The following is a 19,025-nucleotide window of genomic DNA, read 5'->3' on the forward strand; positions in this document are numbered from 1 at the left end:
TAATCCTTGTCATATGAAGATAAATAATGAAGAGAAATTATAGATACAATGTATCGGTGCTCATTGGCCATTGGACATAAACATTACACAACAAGTTGCAAATTCAACAATGAGTGGTTTGGAAGGAATCGATGACAAGTGGCTAACTACAAGCATTGTAAATAAATCACTAGCCTGCTATTCAGTGGAGGGGCTGTGTGGTCCAAAATCTGGGATTAAGTGTCTCTTTAACAAGTTTAAAATGGTAAATATTCAACATTGGCCATGCTGTCAATGAAACATGATTTGTGCCACACTCAAAACAATTGCTAACTCGTAACTGCGAAAACTTGACTTCAGTGAGTTCAAGACAACTGGCAATTCTGGAAAAATGAGCTCCAACTGGGAAATGTGTTTTGAACGGTCATCCATCTCGGAATTGTAAGTCGGGAACTTGGGCCTCTTTATTTGAGATTCGGCCTGATGATCAATGACGTCAATATGATTCAACCTGGTTTTTTATCCCCAAGTTCACAGTTGTCTAGAAAGCACCAGAAATCCAGAGAATGACAAACTTTGATGACAAAATTTGCCCACAAAGGACTGCCAAGCCACCTTCCTGTTCAAGTGAGCACAGCACAACAAGGTGAGTCCAAAAATGACTTGTATGCTGCTGCATAAATGATGTAATATGCCAGGGATATATTTATACATGTAGCCTATGACCTGTTTTAGAGAAATGTAATCATCACATTTTGTAAGAGCTTTCATTGTCCACTTATATGCACCCTTTATTTATCCTACAGTTCTGACTTGGTGTACAGGGAGAACACTAAGAACGGCACATGTTTGAATTCTGCTGCTGTACATTTCAAAAGTGCTAAACAAATAGTTATATTGACTATGTCCGTCCTAGCTCGCTCATGAATGTCTTCATCGAAGTTACTGATTGTCTTATCTGCTTGTCATCCCCTTATGCCATAGTTTGTACATCTCAATTGTCAATAGAAACCACATTTATTTAAGCAAGTCAGCCATATCAGCTATGTTGTATTTTTTAAGGCATTAAATTGGGCTGCATGAATTGTTTCGCTGCCAGACAAGGCTCCACCGACGGAGGAAAACTCTGCTGCTGGAAGAGAACGCGATACTTTGTGGTTATCTAATCTCGTTGTCTGTCTCTACGGTCATTGGTCTCTACTCACAAACATGGCGGATTACCGCGAAGCGCCCTTGGCCACTCGGCCAAAAACGTTGGACCCAGCTGAATATTTCAACCTTTCGCTGGACCAGAGACGTGCCGAGGAAGAGAGGGCTGGTTTAAGGGCCCAGCTGAAGAGACAATATCAGATGCAACTAAACAACCCGCACAGAAAAGAGCTTATTGTAAGTAGAGTGAGCTAACATGCTAACGCTAGCTAGCTTGCGAATGTCAGACCCACAGTTCACCCAGGGGTAATGCTATTGATGGTGTTTGCTAATTAATGTTACTTTTGTTGATGTGACCTTGATGTTACTATTTCGGAATAAGTTTGCTATTTAAACTCATTTGTGATGCATTGTTGTATTCAGTTAATTGTATTCTGGGGGAACATGACTGTTTCTGAATTCAACCGTTTTTGCCACGATAGTAATTGACTGCATTAAGACTGGCACCCACTCTCAGAGAATGGCCATCATTATTGACATGCTGTTTTTTGTGCTTACAGGAAGACCCTGCCTTGACACGCTGGGTGTATGCACGCACCAACCCCTACAACCACTTCAGAGCCACCAAGAAGACGTCGCTGCTAGGTGGGCTCTTTGGAGTGGTTCCCCTCTTCGTCCTGTACTACGTTCTGAAGACGGACAGGGTATGGATGAGATGACACCAATCCTTATCCTACGTGTTCCCTGACATTAGGAGTCTGTTTCAAATCCACCCTAGCCTTTATACCAGTGGTCAACAACCTTTTCTGAGTCCAGATCACTTTGAGTCAAAATACAAAACGAAATCTACCACTCAGGTTTTTATTTTATTTTTAAACATGACTTTAAACGTAAGCAACTCAATATTAGGAAAGTGTTCCTACCTATGTTATGAAGGCAAACTTGTACAGGGCCACCAGACTGCCCACTAAGGTCATCCATTGAACAGACACATTTGCTGTCTAATGCTGAAGTGATTGGAATATGAGCCCTCAGACAGAGCCAGTAAATTCATCTTAGCTCATCGACATGGTGAAATCATTTTTGCATTATTGGAAGCAAATACACTTTGAAGCTTTGTCTGACTCCATAATAGTTTCAAGATTTCTGCCAAATATTTAAGTCCGGGAGAAGCCTAGCATGTGTTCTAAGTTCATCTTCTACTCCCCATTCTTTGTGACAGTCTACATGGTGTAACAGTATAACTTTAGACCGTCCCCTCGCCCATACCCGGGCGCGAACCAGGGACCCTCTGCACACAACAACGGTCACCCACGAAGCATCGTTACCCATCGCTCCACAAAAGCCACGGCTCTTGCAGAGCAAGGGGAACTACTACTTCAAGGTCTCAGAGCAAGTGACGTCACCGATTGAACCGCTATTTAGCGCGCACCGCTAACTGTTTCACATCCGTTACAATGGCACCACCATTGTTATTAAGAGCCTCTCTCTGAATCAGAGAGCTGTCACAGACCTGGGTACTGAGGCTCACACTGTGCTGTAATTTCTCTGCTATTTCTCCACTGCGAGGAAGAAAAACAACCCTGTATTTATTCACGAGTCATTAGTTCATATTATAAACACGCCACCAAGAGGTTGCTTAGAGCAGGGCTTCCCAAACGCAGTCTTTTTGGTTTTAGCTAAGCACGACACAGCTAAGTCTAATAAATGATCAAGCTTTGATTATTTAAAAAAGCTGTGTAGTGCTAGGGGCAGAAATTAGTCTGGGAAACCCTGGCTTAGGTGACAATGCTTTCTCTCGGTTGCCATCGTAACCTCATTTACCCCCTCCCTCGTCTGCAGGACAAGAAGGAGGAGCAGATCAAAGCTGGGACCTACGACCGCAAGTTCAAGCTCGCCTACTGAGTTTGCTCATTGCAGACCTCCATTGTAAAGTATTGTAGATTTAATGTCAGTGTGTATCTGTTGACTGAATAAAATGTCCTTTTGTTGAAAAAGCAAATCACTGCCTGTCATTAAACATACATGGGCTGAGAATGACATGAGCAGCAGAGTGGTGATCACATGATAATACATCTTCCAGGGAATTTTTATTCATTCACTTTTGTCCAATAACTTTTTATCAATGAACTGGTCAGTCAAACAAGCATACACCAATTACCCAAACACTATTAGGCTGTGATTGATAGAATGAATTGAGCCACGGTATAGTGGTATGAAGCTAAAGAGGACCAGGATGTTGACTTTATGGGCCTTTGCGCCATGCCTTAAGTCATCTAGGGGAAGCAATGACTGTTCTGCTTCTCTACTCTACTGTTTGCTTGGTCTCCAGTTGGGGTCGAAGTGTTTGCGTAGCGGCTCCCAGCACTGGTAGTAACTCTTGTCCAGCCTCTGACACGTCTCCAGACCCCACTTAGTAACCGCCATGCTGAACGACGACTCAAACATGAAGGCCTGAGAGAGAGAGAGAGAGAGAGGGATGTTACTTGATGGCTCACTGATATTTACAGTTTTATAATTTCATCACGTGTGTGTTACCATGGTCCCATCGGCCACCCTCTCTGGTTTGAGGAGAGCGGTGCTGCTCTTCTCGAAGCAGTCTCTGTCAGGGCCATGAGGGGTCATCGTGCTGTGGAGGGTGCCCCCTCCTGGCTGGAAGCCCTCCTCCTTGGCCTCATAGTGGCCCTTGATCAGCCCCATGAACTCACTCATACAGTTCCCTGGAACACAGACAGGGGGCGCTCTAACACAGGCACACACTACTACAAAATGCATTACAAAGAGACCAGGGACAGGTTGGGGTAGTCCCTAGATGGCTATGCTAGAAAAGGACAAAGTTCTCGGTAACATCAGAACTGAAGACGAGCGAGTGCTTGAGTTATTTGTTCTTAAAGTGTGTGTGTGTGTGTGTGTGTGTGGTCGTACTGTGGTAGTACGGGGGTCTGAAGGTGTGGTCGGCCACTCCCCAGCGTGGGGGGAAGATGACAAAGTCAGCCATGGCAACTCCTGGACGAGAGGACTTGGCCGTCAACACTGTGAAGATGGAAGGATCCTGGTGCACAGATGGAGGAGAGGAAGGGTTAGGGGTGTGTGTCTATGCATGCTTATGTGTGTGTGTGTGTGTGTGTGAGGTTCTCACCGCATGATCGAAGGCCACACAGTTGATGACCATGAAGTTGTCCAGGTTGTATTTGTATGGAGTGTAGTTTCCATGCCACGCTACCACATTGAAGGGAGAGAAACTCTGGAATCACACAAGAAGGAATAGAATAATCAAATGTACAGTAGGGGTGAGGCAGGCGTCAGCATCCCTACCGCACCTTAGACCTGGTTATAGCCATACCTCAAGTCCATTTTCATTTCTGGACAGAGGGACCTTGATATTCAGAATTGAAAACCAGAAGTAGACCAGCATAAGGGAGAAACAGAAGTAGACCAGCATAAGGGAGAAACAGAAGTAGACCAGCATAAGGGAGAAACAGAAGTAGACCAGCATAAGGGAGAAACAGAAGTAGACCAGCATAAGGGAGAAACAGAAGTAGACCAGCATAAGGGAGAAACAGAAGTAGACCAGCATAAGGGAGGAGAAACAGAAGTAGACCAGCATAAGGGAGAAACAGAAGTAGACCAGCATAAGGGAGAAACAGAAGTAGACCAGCATAAGGGAGAAACAGAAGTAGACCAGCATAAGGGAGAAACAGAAGTAGACCAGCATAAGGGAGAAACAGAAGTAGACCAGCATAAGGGAGAAACAGAAGTAGACCATAAGGGAGCATAGACCAGCATAAGGGAGAAACAGAAGTAGACCATAAGGGAGCAGAAGTAGACCAGCAAGGGAGAAACAGAAGTAGACCAGCATAAGGGAGAAACAGAAGTAGACCAGCATAAGGGAAAAACAGAAGTAGACCAGCATAAGGGAAAAACAGAAGTAGACCAGCATAAGGGAGAAACAGAAGTAGACCAGCATAAGGGAGAAACAGAAGTAGACCAGCATAAGGGAGAAACAGAAGCTGAGGATAAGGGCTGATTTGGAACGGTGGGCCTCCTCTCCTTCTCTACTATTCTTTTCATTCTCCCCATTCGCTGTGATCTTCAGCTCCAGGTATTTATGCAGTAATTGGTTTCGCAATCAAACTTTCCCAAACTTTCAGGGCCCTCGGCTCGGAGAGAGATGGGGTGGAGAGAGAGACACGAAGACGGTGTAGAGATATTTCTTCATCTTGATTGTTAAAACCACAGCAATTTTATATAGCAGTTTTGATAATGTCACTGTGAAAGAGACATTCAATGGTAGTTCTAAAATCAATATTATTCATTACAGCTCAAGCCGTCTTTAGGACTGACCCATGTACCCTCTCAAACGTGCGCAAGCACACACGCACTCTCCCACAGACATACACCATAAATTAACTGCTAACACACTCGTATGCAGTACAAACACACACAGTCACCATGCACCCAGGGGGTCGGAGTACCCCAAGGCAGGTCATCTCTTGGGCATTACAGTTCCTGTGATAACTCTGCAAGACTCCATTAAAAACGGAGTGAGAGAAAAAAAAACACACACAACACAAACATATTGGCCCAGTCAAGCAAATAATAAGTTAATTTGGGCAATTTGATCTCTCTGCAGGGGGACCAAACAGCAGGACGAGACAGGGACGGAACCTGCCCCCCACTTCCACACACACACACACACACACACACACACACACACACACACACACACACACACACACACACACACACACACACACACACACACACACACACACACACACACACACACACACACACACACACACACACACACGTTAGGTGGGGGAGAGAGAAAGTGCAAGCCCCAAAACCCAGTCCGAACCCAGAGATGACTAAGAGAAAGAGAGGTGGATACAGAGGTAGATGGAGAGAGAGAGAGAGGTAGAGAGGTGGATGGAGAGAGGTAGAGAGGTGGATGGAGAGTGGTAGAGAGGTGGATGGAGAGAGGTAGAGAGGTGGATGGAGAGAGGTGGATGGAGAGAGGTGGATGGAGAGAGGTGGATGGAGAGAGGTGGATGGAGAGAGGTGGATGGAGAGAGGGAGAGAGGTGGATGGAGAGAGGTGGATGGAGAGAGGTAGAGAGGTGGATGGAGAGAGGTGGATGGAGAGAGGTAGAGGTGGATGGAGAGAGGTAGAGAGGTGGATGGAGAGAGGTGGATGGAGAGAGGTAGAGAGGTGGATGGAGAGAGGTGGATGGAGAGAGGTGGATGGAGAGAGGTAGAGAGAGGTGGATGGAGAGAGGTGGATGGAGAGAGGTGGATGGAGAGAGGTGGATGGAGAGAGGTAGATGGAGAGAGGTAGATGGAGAGAGGTGGATGGAGAGAGGTGGATGGAGAGAGGTGGATGGAGAAGGTAGATGGAGAGAGGTGGATGGGAGAGAGGTGGAGAGAGGTGGATGGAGAGAGGTAGAGAAGGAGGAGAGAGATGGATGGAGAGATGGATGGAGAGAGGTGGATGGAGAGAGGTGGATGAGATGGAGGAGAGAGATGGATGGAGAGAGGTGGATGGAGAGAGGTAGATGGACAGAGGTAGAGAGGTGGATGGAGAGAGGTAGATGGAGAGAGGTAGAGAGGTGGATGGAGAGAGGTAGATGGAGAGAGGTAGAGAGGTGGATGGAGAGAGGTGGATGGAGAGAGGTAGAAAGGTGGATGGAGAGAGGTAGAGAGGTGGATGGAGAGAGGTAGAGAGGTGGATGGAGAGAGGTAGAGAGAGGTGGATGGAGAGAGGTAGATGGAGAGAGGTGGATGGAGAGAGGTAGATGTAGAGAGGTGGATGGAGAGAGGTAGATGGAGAGAGGTGGATGGAGAGAGGTAGATGGAGAGAGGTGGATGGAGAGAGGTAGATGGAGAGAGGTGGATGGAGAGAGGTAGATGGAGAGAGGTGGATGGAGAGTTGTAAGTAGCTCTGGATAAGAGCGTCTGCTAAATGACTTAAATGTAAATGTAATGTAAGGTAGATGGAGAGAGGTGGATGGAGAGAGGTAGAGAGAGGTGGATGGAGAGAGGTAGAGAGAGGTGGATGGAGAGAGGTAGAGAGAGGTGGATGGAGAGAGTTAGAGAGAGGTGGATGGAGAGAGGTAGAGAGAGGTGGATGGAGAGAGGTAGAGAGAGGTGGATGGAGAGAGGTGGATGGAGAGGGGTAGAGAGGTAGATGGAGAGAGGTGGATGGAGAGAGGTAGATGGAGAGAGGTGGATGGAGAGAGGTAGATGGAGAGAGGTAGAGAGAGGTGGATGGAGAGAGGTAGAGAGAGGTGGATGGAGAGAGGTAGAGAGAGGTGGATGGAGAGAGGTAGAGAGAGGTGGATGGAGAGAGGTAGAGAGAGGTGGATGGAGAGAGGTAGAGAGAGGTGGATGGAGAGAGGTAGAGAGAGGTGGATGGAGAGAGGTGGATGGAGAGAGGTAGATGGAGAGAGGTGGATGGAGAGAGGTAGATGGAGAGAGGTAGAGAGAGGTGGATGGAGAGAGGTAGAGAGAGGTGGATGGAGAGAGGTAGAGAGAGGTGGATGGAGAGAGGTAGAGAGAGGTGGATGGAGAGAGGTAGAGAGAGGTGGATGGAGAGAGGTAGAGAGAGGTGGATGGAGAGAGGTGGATGGAGAGAGAGGTAGATGGAGAGAGGTGGATGGAGAGAGGTAGATGGAGAGAGGTGGATGGAGAGAGGTGGATGGAGAGAGGTAGGTAGAGAGAGGTAGAGAGAGGTAGATGGAGAGAGGTGGATGGAGAGAGGTGGATGGAGAGAGGTAGAGAGAGGTAGATGGAGAGAGGTAGAGAGGTGGATGGAGAGAGGTGGATGGAGAGAGGTGGATGGAGAGAGGTGGATGGAGAGAGATGGATGGAGAGAGGTAGAGAGAGAGAGGTGGATAGAGAGAGGTGGATGGAGAGAGATAGAGAGAGGTGGATGGAGAGAGATAGAGAGAGGTGGATGGAGAGAGGTAGAGAGGTGGATGGAGAGAGGTAGAGAGGTGGATGGAGAGAGGTGGATGGAGAGAGGTGGATGGAGAGAGGTGGATGGAGAGACGTGCATGGAGAGAGGTGGATGGAGAGAGGTAGAGAGGTGGATGGAGAGAGGTAGAGAGGTGGATGGAGAGAGGTGGATGGAGAGAGGTGGATGGAGAGAGGTAGAGAGGTGGATGGAGAGAGGTAGGTGGAGAGAGGTAGAGAGGTGGATGGAGAGAGGTAGAGAGGTGGATGGAGAGAGGTAGGTGGAGAGAGGTGGATGGAGAGAGGTGGATGGAGAGAGGTGGATGGAGAGAGGTGGATGGAGAGAGGTAGAGATAGGTGGATGGAGAGAGGTGGATGGAGAGAGGTGGATGGAGAGAGATAGAGAGAGGTGGATGGAGAGAGGTAGAGAGGTGGATGGAGAGAGGTGGATGGAGAGAGGTGGATGGAGAGAGGTGGATGGAGAGAGGTGGATGGAGAGAGGTGGATGGAGAGAGGTGGATGGAGAGAGGTAGAGAGGTGGATGGAGAGAGGTGGATGGAGAGAGGTGGATGGAGGAGGAGAGAGGTGGATGGAGAGAGGTGGATGGAGAGAGGTGGATGGAGAGAGATAGAGAGGTGGATGGAGAGAGGTAGAGAGGTGGATGGAGAGAGGTAGAGAGGTGGATGGAGAGAGGTAGAGAGAAGGATGGAGAGAGGTAGAGAGAAGGATGGAGAGAGGTAGAGAGAGGTGGATGGAGAGAGAGAGATGGAGAGAGGTGGATGGAGAGAGGTGGATGGAGAGAGGTGGATGGAGAGAGGTGGATGGAGAGAGTTGGATGGAGAGAGTTGGATGGAGAGAGTTGGATGGAGAGAGATGGATGGAGAGAGGTGGATGGAGAGAGGTAGAGAGAGGTGGATGGAGAGAGGTAGAGAGAGGTGGATGGAGAGAGGTAGAGAGAGGTGGGTGGAGAGAGGTAGAGAGAGGTGGATGGAGAGAGGTAGAGAGAGGTGGATGGAGAGAGGTAGAGAGAGGTGGATGGAGAGAGGTGGAGAGAGAGGTGGATGGAGAGAGGTGGATGGAGAGAGGTAGAGAGAGGTGGATGGAGAGAGGTAGAGAGAGGTGGATGGAGAGAGGTAGAGAGAGGTGGATGGAGAGAGGTAGAGAGGTGGATGGAGAGAGGTAGAGAGGTGGATGGAGAGAGGTAGAGAGGTGGATGGAGAGAGGTGGATGGAGAGAGGTGGATGGAGAGAGGTGGATGGAGAGAGGTGGGTAGAGAGAGGTGGATGGAGAGAGGTAGAGAGAGGTGGATGGAGAGAGGTAGAGAGAGGTGGGTGGAGAGAGGTAGAGAGAGGTGGATGGAGAGAGGTAGAGAGAGGTGGATGGAGAGAGGTAGAGAGAGGTGGATGGGAGGTGGATGGAGAGAGGTAGAGAGAGGTGGATGGAGAGAGGTAGAGAGAGGTGGATGGAGAGAGGTAGAGAGGTGGATGGAGAGAGGTAGAGAGGTGGATGGAGAGAGGTGGATGGAGAGAGGTAGAGAGGTGGATGGAGAGAGGTGGATGGAGAGAGGTGGATGGAGAGAGGTAGAGAGGTGGATGGAGAGAGGTAGAGAGGTGGATGGAGAGAGGTAGAGAGAGAGATGGAGAGAGGTAGAGAGAGGTGGATGGAGAGAGAGAGATGGAGAGAGGTAGAGAGAGGTGGATGGAGAGAGGTGGATGGAGAGAGATAGATGGAGAGAGGTAGAGAGAGGTGGATGGAGAGAGGTAGAGAGAGGTGGATGGAGAGAGGTGGATGGAGAGAGGTGGATGGAGAGAGGTAGAGAGAGGTGGATGGAGAGAGGTAGAGAGGTGGATGGAGAGAGGTGGATGGAGAGAGGTGGATGGAGAGAGGTGGATGGAGAGAGGTGGATGGAGAGAGGTAGAGAGGTGGATGGAGAGAGTTAGAGAGGTGGATGGAGAGAGGTAGAGAGGTGGATGGAGAGAGGTAGAGAGGTGGATGGAGAGAGAAGGATGGAGAGAGGTGGATGGAGAGAGGTGGATGGAGAGAGGTAGAGAGAGGTGGATGGAGAGAGGTGGATGGAGAGAGGTAGAGAGAGGTGGATGGAGAGAGGTAGATGGAGAGAGGTGGATGGAGAGAGGTAGATGGAGAGAGGTAGAGAGAGATGGATGGAGAGAGGTAGAGAGAGGTGGATGGAGAGAGGTAGAGAGAGGTGGATGGAGAGAGGTGGAGAGGTAGATGGAGAGAGGTATAGAGGTAGAGGGAGAGAGGTAGAGAGGTGGATGGAGAGAGGTATAGAGGTAGAGGGAGAGAGGTATAGAGGTGGATGGAGAGAGGTAGAGGGAGAGAGGTATAGAGGTGGATGGAGAGAGATAGAGAGGTGGATAGAGAGAGGTAGAGAGGTGGATGGAGAGAGGTAGAGAGGTGGATGGAGAGAGGTAGAGAGGTGGATGGAGAGAGGTAGAGAGGTGGATGGAGAGAGGTAGAGAGGTGGATGGAGAGAGGTAGAGAGGTGGATGGAGAGAGGTAGAGAGGTGGATGGAGAGAGGTAGAGAGGTAGATGGAGAGAGGTGGATGGAGAGAGGTAGAGAGGTAGATGGAGAGGTAGAGAGGTAGATGGAGAGAGGTATAGAGGTGGATGGAGAGAGGTAGAGAGGTGGATGGAGAGAGGTAGAGGGAGAGAGGTAGAGAGGTAGATGGAGAGAGGTAGAGAGGTAGAGGTAGAGAGGTGGATGGAGAGAGGTAGAGGGAGAGAGGTAGAGAGGTAGAGAGGTAGAGGTAGAGAGGTGGATGGAGAGAGGTAGATGGAGAGAGGTAGATGGAGAGAGGTAGAGGGAGAGAGGTAGAGGGAGAGAGGTAGAGAGGTAGAGAGGTGGATGGAGAGAGGTAGATGGAGAGAGGTAGATGGAGAGAGGTAGAGAGGTAGAGGTAGAGAGGTAGAGAGGTGGATGGAGAGAGGTAGAGGGAGAGAGATAGAGAGGTGGATGGAGAGAGGTAGAGGGAGAGAGGTAGAGAGGTGGATGGAGAGAGGTATAGAGGTAGATGGAGGTAGAGAGGTGGATGGAGAGAGGTAGAGGGAGAGAGGTAGAGAGGTAGATGGAGAGAGGTAGAGAGGTAGAGGTAGAGAGGTGGATGGAGAGAGGTAGAGGGAGAGAGGTAGAGAGGTAGATGGAGAGAGGTAGAGAGGTAGAGGTAGAGAGGTGGATGGAGAGAGGTAGAGGGAGAGAGGTAGAGAGGTAGAGAGGTAGAGGTAGAGAGGTGGATGGAGAGAGGTAGATGGAGAGAGGTAGATGGAGAGAGGTAGAGGGAGAGAGGTAGAGGGAGAGAGGTAGAGAGGTAGAGAGGTGGATGGAGAGAGGTAGATGGAGAGAGGTAGATGGAGAGAGGTAGATGGAGAGAGGTAGAGAGGTAGAGAGGTGGATGGAGAGAGGTAGAGGGAGAGAGATAGAGAGGTGGATGGAGAGAGGTAGAGGGAGAGAGGTAGAGAGGTGGATGGAGAGAGGTATAGAGGTAGATGGAGGTAGAGAGGTGGATGGAGAGAGGTATAGAGGTAGATGAAGAGAGGTAGAGAGGTGGATGGAGAGAGGTGGAGAGGTGGATGGAGAGAGGTGGAGAGAGGTTAATGAAAGGAAGAGGGGACCGGTGTATATCCCATGCATCCACATGGCATTCGGAAAGTATTCAGATCATCACTTTTTACACATTTTGTTATTGTTACAGCCTTGTTCTAAAATTGATAAAAATGTATGTTTTTCCTCATCAATCTACACATAATACCCCATAATGACAAAGCAAAAACTGTTTTTAGAAATATTTGCAAATGTATTAAAAATAAAATAAACACCTCATTTACATAAGAATTCAGACCCTTTTCCTAGAGACTCGAAATTGAACTCGGGTGCATCCCGTTTACACTGATCATCATTGAGATGTTTCTACAACTTGACTGGAGTCCACCTGTGAAACAGCATGCTTGGAGTTTGCCAAAAGGCACCTAAAGGACTCGCAGATCATGAGAAACAAGATTCTCTGATCTGATGAAACCAAGATTGAACTCTTTGGCCGTCTGCAGGAAGCCTGCCACCATCCCTACGGTGAAGCATGGTGGTGGCAGCATCATGCTGTGGGGATGATTTTCAGCGGTAGGGACTGGGAGACTAGTCAGGATCGAGGGAAATATCAACAGAGCAAAGTACAGAGAAATCATTGATGAAAACCTACTCCAGAGCACTCTGGACCTCAGATTGGGGTGAAGGTTCACCTTCCAACAGGACAAATGACCTTAAGCACACAGCCAAGACAACGTAGGAGTGGCTTCGGGACAAGTCTCTGAATGTCCTTGAGTGGCCCAGCCAGAGCCAGGACGAACATCTCTGGAGAGACCTGAAAGTAGCTGTGCAGCGACTCTCCCCATCCAACCTGACAGACCTTGAGAGAATCTGCAGAGAAGAATGGGAGAAAATACCCAAATAAAGGTGTGCAAAGCTTGTAGCATCATACCCAAGAAGACTTGAGGATGTGATCGCTGCCAAAGATGCTTCAATAAAGTAGGGTCTGAATATTTATGTAAATTAGATTTGTTTTTTTATTTATAATACATATGCAAAAACCTGTTTTCGCTTTGTCATTATGGGGTATTGTGATGTCATTATGGGGTATTGTGATGTCATTATGGGGTATTGTGATGTCATTATGGGGTATTGTGTGTACATTGATAAAAATCATTTTAAAAATCCATTAGAATAAGGCTGTAAGTTAACAAAATGTGGAAAAAGTGAAAGGGTCTGAATACTTCCTGAATACACTGTATCCCCACTTACACAGGTGTTTCCACAGTTACCTCCCTCCCTAACACACACAAACACACTCACACACGCAGACACACCCTCCGTCCTCCCCTTCCCAGTCTTTAAAATCCCCTCCTGTCAGACAAAATGAGTCGATCCAATTACCTGCTCGACAGGATGCTTTCAGAGCGGGGTGGGAAATCATTCCACTGTAAAATATGCTGAAATTAATTGTTAACTCGAGCAAGGTTTTCTCCCCTTCTGAAAAGACAGGTAGGTATCTGGCGGGAACTCCAGGACGAGTTAATCAGAATTGGTTAAGGCTGGTAAGTGAGCCGAGACGGGAGTCTGCTGATCAGAACTGTCATAATTGGTTAAGGCTGGTAAGTGAGCCGAGACGGGAGCCTGCTGATCAGAACTGTCAGGCATTTTACATTAAATAAATTGGAGAGGGCAGTTCAATGTTAACGTGCAGCTATTCTCGGAGTTGGGACGGCTAGATAGCTAATCGCCAACATTAGTGGTGTCCCATGTATATTTTACAAGCTACTATTATGAATTATAGTGCTGTGTATTGTAATGTCTGTGACAGAACATGTACATATGAACCCAAAGACACACGTGTACTCATGTCACGCACAGGTACACACCTGTTGGCTGGAGAACAGTTTGCCCTGATACTTGTTGATGACGGTGTAGCCTGTGGCCACCTCACGGTCCTCATACCACGCTACCGGAGTCAGGAAGTCCCTGGGATTGGCCAGTCCATTGGCCCCTAGGAAGATGATAGGTTCACAAATGTTATAGCGTTGAAAGGTGGGAGGGTCAAGGTGTCACGATGAGGAGGAATGGTGTCACACGCACCTATGGGTCCCAGGTCGGGAAGCTCAAAGTGGGCTCCGTACACCTCCAACACGTATCCTCTGGTCTCCCCGAACACATTCACACTGAAACGCATTCCTTGCTGCAGCACACAAGGGACATACAGATATATGCGAGGGGACAGGTGAAGGTTGACAGTTACAGGTTGAAAGTTACAGGTTGCAGGTGAAGGTTGACAGTTGCAGGTTGAAAGTTCAGGTGAAGGTTGAAAGTTGCAGGTTGACAGTTACAGGTGAGGGTTGGCAGTTACAGGTGAAGGTTGCAGGTGAAGGTTGACAGTTGTAGGTTGACAGTTGCAGGTGAGGGTTGGCAGTTACAGGTGAGGGTTGGCAGTTACAGGTGAGGGTTGCAGGTGAAGGTTGACAGTTGTAGGGTGAGGGTTGCAGGTGAAGGTTGACAATTGTAGGTTGACAGTTGCAGGTGAGGGTTGGCAGTTACAGGTGAAGGCTGCAGGTGAAGGTTGACAGTTGTAGGTTGACAGTTGTAGGTGAGGGTTGGCAGTTACAGGTGAGGGTTGGCAGTTACAGGTGAAGGTTGCAGGTGAAGGTTGACCGTTGTAGGTTGACAGTTACAGGTGAGGGTTGACAGTTACAGGTGAAGATTGAAAGTTACAGGTGAAGATTGAAAGTTACAGGTGAAGATTGAAAGTTACAGGTTGACAGTTCAGGTGAAGTTTGACAGTGGCAGGTTGAAAGTTGCAAGTTGACAGTTACAGGTTGACAGTTACAGGTGAGGCTTGACAGTTACAGGTTGACAGTTACAGGTGAGGCTTGACAGTTACAGGTTGACAGTTACAGGTTGACAGTTACAGGTGAGGCTTGACAGTTACAGGTTGACAATTACAGGTGAGGCTTGACAGTTACAGGTTGACAGTTACAGGTGAAGGTTGGCAGTTACAGGTGACCGTGATTATCACAGGGTGAAGGTTGACAGTGAGCGGGATTCATGTGAAGCATGGTTTTGTTGTTGAGAGCTGTCAAGATCGACAGGCTTAAGTTCTCTGGTGCTGCAGTCTCACCTGGATGACACAGATCTCATTGGGTTCCACCATCAACTTCCCAAACTCTGTAGTGATCAGAATCTCCCCCTGCTGGGGCACTGAGAGAGAGAATGGGGGTACTTACTTATTGCTCATTAACTTAACATGTGTACCTTTACTAAAAAAACAGCATATTTGACTGACCAATGAGGAAATCGCCATCTGAATTGTTGAAACACCTGAAAAGCAGAGACGACATAAAATTGTTGACATGGGGCTCAGAGTTGTAAAGCTCAATTATGGGAGAGATGATCACCACACACACCACACACACACACACACCACACACCTGTCAACCATGGAGGTGTTGCAGGTGAACATGTGGATGCCGATCCCATTGCGGGACTTGGTGTCTCCTGCTCCACATAGGGTGTGCAGACCCTATGATTGACAGATGGGAGAACCAATCAGACCCAGGACAGATTGCAAGCTATTCAGCAGAAACAGCTATTTTCTACCAAGTAAAACCAGAGGACTGAATGAAGGAGGGATTATGTTTTACCGTCACAAAGTCCACTTTCTTCTCGGAGGATTTGGGGATGGTGAACGGCATCCATCGGAGCTACGAAAAGGAAATATTTTAAAATATTGAGACTTAATTTCCCTGTTTATCTTCTCTCGCTCGCTTTCTCTCTGTACCTGGTTAGGGTCAGGTTCCACTTCGTTCCAGTTCTCTGTTAGGTTCCCACAGTGCATTGCGGTGTACGGCTTGTGGCGCACGGACGGCAGGATACGGTACAACCAGCTGTAGAATCGAGGAAAGAAAGTTAGCAAAGACAGTGTGTTCGTCTGTGTGCATGTCTATGAATAAGTGCATAAAATGTATTTGCTGTACACATCATCTGAGGACCATTGAAAGGAGGATACATTCCTGCCAATCACTATTAAATGACTGGATACCTCCTCTTATTGGTTGGCCGTGGGCAGGTGAAGGCGGAGCCAGAGAGTTGTTCAGCATAGAGGCCATAGGGACACACCTGAGGGTTGTTCTGGAGAGACAGCAGAGCTGGGTTCAACATTCCATAGGGGTAACGGAGGTGTGAGGGGTGTTTGCAGGGGCTACAGAACCTACAATGTAGGCTATACAGGTGTGTTTTAAGGGGGGGTGTTGTATAACAGGTGAGGTGTAGTGTGGAATGTTACCTGTCCCTCAGGTAAGGACCCTGGGCAGCGAGGGTCTTCAGAGGAGAACTCATTCCCAAACCCACTCAGGTACTGGAGGAGATTGAGAGAGAGATGCTACAGTTGACAGTGACACTTCACATCTGCCTTCAGTATTACATTATGACATCATCATGTCTATGTTGTTGAGTCCTTATACACTGTACAAAAAATGTAAATGAAACCATTTAAAAGATTTTACTGAGTTACAGTTCATATAAGGAAATCAGTCCATTGAAATAAAATAATTAGGCTCTAATCTATGGATCGCACATCTGGGAATACAGATATGCATCTGTTGTTCACAGATACCTTAAAAAAAAAAAAGTAGGGGAGTGGCTCAGAAAACCATTCAGTATCTAGTGTGACCATTTGCCTCATGGAGCACGACACATCTCCTTCACAGTGAGAGTTGATCAGGCTGTTGATTGTGGCCTGTTGAATGTTGTCCCACTCTTCAATGGCTGTGTGAAGTTCCTGGATATTGGCAGGAACTGGAGCACGCGGTCATACCGGTCGATCCAGAGCATCCCAAACATGCTCAATGGGTGACATGTCTGGTGAGTATGCAGGCCATGGAAGAACTGGGACATTTTCAGCTTCCAGGAATTGTGTACAGATCCTAGCGACATGGGGCCGTGCATTATCATGCTGAAACATGATGTGATGGCGGTGAATTAATGGCTCGACAATGGGCCTCGTCACGGTATTTCATCATGGTATCTGTGCATTCAAATGGATCAAATGCAATTGTGTTTGTTTTCTGTAGCTAATGCCTGCCCACATTATAACCACACCGCCACCATGAGGCAATCTGTTCACAAAATTGACATAAGCAAACCGCTCGTCCACACGAAGCCATACACGCCGTCGACCAGCTGCCTGGTACATTTGAAACCAGGATTAATCCATGAACTGCAGTCAGGTCAAGACCCTGGCGAGGACGACGAGCACGCAGATGAGCTTCCCTGAGACGGTTTCTGACAGTTTGGGCAGAAATTCTTCGGTTGTGCAAACCCACAGTCTCATCAGCTGTCTGGGTAGCTGGTCTCAGATGATCCCGCAAGTAAAAAAGATAGATGGATGGGAGGTCTTGGGCCGGCGTGGTTACACGTAGTCTGCGGATGTGAGGCCGGTTGGACGTACTGACAAATTCTCTAAAACGATGTTGGAGGTGGCTTATGGTCGAGAAATTAACATGACATTCTCTGGCAACTGCTCTGGTGGACATTCCTGCAGTCAGCATGCCAACTGTACGCTCCCTCAAAACATGAGACATCTGTGGCATTGTGTTGTGACAAAACTGCACATTATAGAGTGGCCTTTAATTGTCCCCAGCACAAAGTGCACCTGTGTAATGGTCCTGCTGTTTAATCATCATATTGATATGCCACACCTGTCAGGTGAATGGATTATCTTGGCGAATGAGAAATGCTCACTAACAGATCCAAACAAATTTGTGCACAGAATTTGAGAGAAATAAGCTTTTTGTACTTATGGAAATTATATAGGATCTTGAATTTCAGCTCATGAAACATGGGACCAATATTTTACCTAACATGTAGCTTTTATGCTCAGAGTAGTTGTGTCATCTGTTTGCATATGTAACGGGTGTGAAATGGCTAGCGAGTTAGCGGTGTTCGCGCTAAATAACGTTTCAATCGGTGACGTCACTTTCTCTGAGACCTTGAAGTAGTTGTTCCCCTTGCTCTGCACGGCCTGCGGCTTTTGTGGAGCGATGGGTAACGATGCTTCGAGGGGTGACTGTTGTTGATGTGTGCAGATGGTCCCTGGTTTGCGCCAGGGTATGGGCGAGGGGACGGTATAAATGTATACTGGTACACATACTTGGCACACTACGTGACTTTTCTGATGTAGCCACAGCAGCACGACCCCGTTTTCTCTCTTTCTCCTCTCACAGTAGCCTACGCTTGGAACTTGGCGCACGCACAAAAAAATTGTGCTGAGTCATCGCGGGTCTGCAAAAGCGCAAGCGTCTTGTTGCAGTTATGCGCGCGCTCACGTGATTACATTCCTTGCATTGTAGTTTACTTGGTGTGGAATAATGATGCTCAAATTCTCAATAAATGACAGTGGCTGAATGAAACATGAGTTGCACAATGGTGGCACAACCTCAGAACTCTGCGTTCCACAAGCCGCTAGGGAGCATCTGGGCAGCTGCTAAACGCCGCGCGCTGATTGGACATAAGGGAACGCCCCTTCAGCGCACCGCTTGACCGTGGCAGTATGCTCCAGATTTATAAAACACTTTTTACTTATGCAAAACACAGTTTAGTCTTGCATTGCATATCACATTTGTTGATGCGATTGAAAGCTAAAAAAAAAACGATATATATGCTTATCGTTCCCATATGTCAGCATTTCTTATTTTAAATTAAGAACAATTTATGAGAAATAACAGCCCTCTGCAAAAAAATAACCTGAACTTAGGTTCATCATAAATGGAGGTAATATTTACGGAAGTTGTTCCTCCTTTAGTCCTTACCTTAAGCCCAGACATTGCGCTTCCTAATGAAACTGTCCTGAAGAAAATACGTGTTTAAAGTTCAACACGCTGGTTAAAACGTAACTATTTCTCTCCAGTACCTCAGTCTACGATACCTAACCAATACGCCACACAACCCCCACGTCCCGAGATGGAGAGTGAAAATAAAAGGAGAGCAGGGCTGGATTTATGCTTTTTCTCAATATGGCTTTAATTAAGAGCAGAACGTTCCGTGACGCACGGGGAGTTCTCTCTGGTAGAAAGGGGTGGATATGCATAGAAAAACAAAGACAGGGGTGGCGAGGCTGAGCAAACAAGGACCAAAGTCACAGGGAAAGCAAATACAACCCCAAACCACCTTTTAGATCCAACATGGGTCCAATGGCCATGAGACGTGTAGTTTTACGTTCCATCCACATCCGGAGTATGGATGCACTGACTGCGCTGATGGTGATGCATGTAGAAATATAATGAATATAATTAATTATATGGTGATGCACAACAGTGCACGGAAATGATAGAGATCTTATTCAATTACCATTCTACTTTCTAATGCTATGACTAAAACCAAC

At 47.6% G+C, this 19,025-nt stretch overlaps 2 protein-coding genes across 2 annotated transcripts; one reads left to right on the plus strand and one right to left on the minus strand.

The window, feature by feature from the left end:
• The first annotated feature begins 1,143 nt into the window (after positions 1–1,143).
• LOC124039476 (NADH dehydrogenase [ubiquinone] 1 beta subcomplex subunit 4-like) lies at positions 1,144–3,125 on the plus strand. Its single transcript, XM_046355480.1, has 3 exons — positions 1,144–1,365; positions 1,689–1,832; positions 2,971–3,125. Exons 1-3 carry the CDS (start codon positions 1,189–1,191, stop codon positions 3,031–3,033), a joined length of 384 nt encoding a protein of 127 aa, XP_046211436.1. The 5' UTR covers positions 1,144–1,188; the 3' UTR covers positions 3,034–3,125.
• Positions 3,126–3,188: 63 nt separating this feature from the next.
• hgd (homogentisate 1,2-dioxygenase) lies at positions 3,189–18,715 on the minus strand. Its single transcript, XM_046355478.1, has 14 exons — positions 18,454–18,715; positions 15,930–16,001; positions 15,687–15,775; positions 15,426–15,531; positions 15,289–15,348; positions 15,076–15,167; positions 14,931–14,965; positions 14,766–14,845; positions 13,730–13,829; positions 13,516–13,640; positions 4,268–4,372; positions 4,054–4,180; positions 3,667–3,848; positions 3,189–3,582 (listed from the first exon to the last, which is right to left on the minus strand). The coding sequence occupies exons 1-14, from the start codon at positions 18,466–18,468 to the stop codon at positions 3,439–3,441; spliced, it is 1,332 nt and encodes a 443-aa protein (XP_046211434.1). The 5' UTR covers positions 18,469–18,715; the 3' UTR covers positions 3,189–3,438.
• Between the last annotated feature and the right edge of the window lie 310 nt (positions 18,716–19,025).

The sequence above is a fragment of the Oncorhynchus gorbuscha genome, linkage group LG07, assembly GCF_021184085.1.
Source record: "Oncorhynchus gorbuscha isolate QuinsamMale2020 ecotype Even-year linkage group LG07, OgorEven_v1.0, whole genome shotgun sequence".
Lineage (NCBI taxonomy): Eukaryota > Metazoa > Chordata > Actinopteri > Salmoniformes > Salmonidae > Oncorhynchus > Oncorhynchus gorbuscha.

Coding starts and splice junctions, on each gene's coding strand:
- hgd (XM_046355478.1), bottom strand. Junction 15,776..15,929: donor GGTCCTTACCTGAGGGACAG/GTAACATTCCAC, acceptor CTGTCTCTCCAG/AACAACCCTCAGGTGTGTCC. Junction 15,532..15,686: donor CGGCCAACCAATAAGAGGAG/GTATCCAGTCAT, acceptor TCGATTCTACAG/CTGGTTGTACCGTATCCTGC.
- LOC124039476 (XM_046355480.1), top strand. CDS start 1,189: ATGGCGGATTACCGCGAAGCGCCCTTGGCCACTCGGCCAAAAACGTTG. Junction 1,366..1,688: donor CGCACAGAAAAGAGCTTATT/GTAAGTAGAGTG, acceptor TTGTGCTTACAG/GAAGACCCTGCCTTGACACG. Junction 1,833..2,970: donor ACGTTCTGAAGACGGACAGG/GTATGGATGAGA, acceptor CCTCGTCTGCAG/GACAAGAAGGAGGAGCAGAT.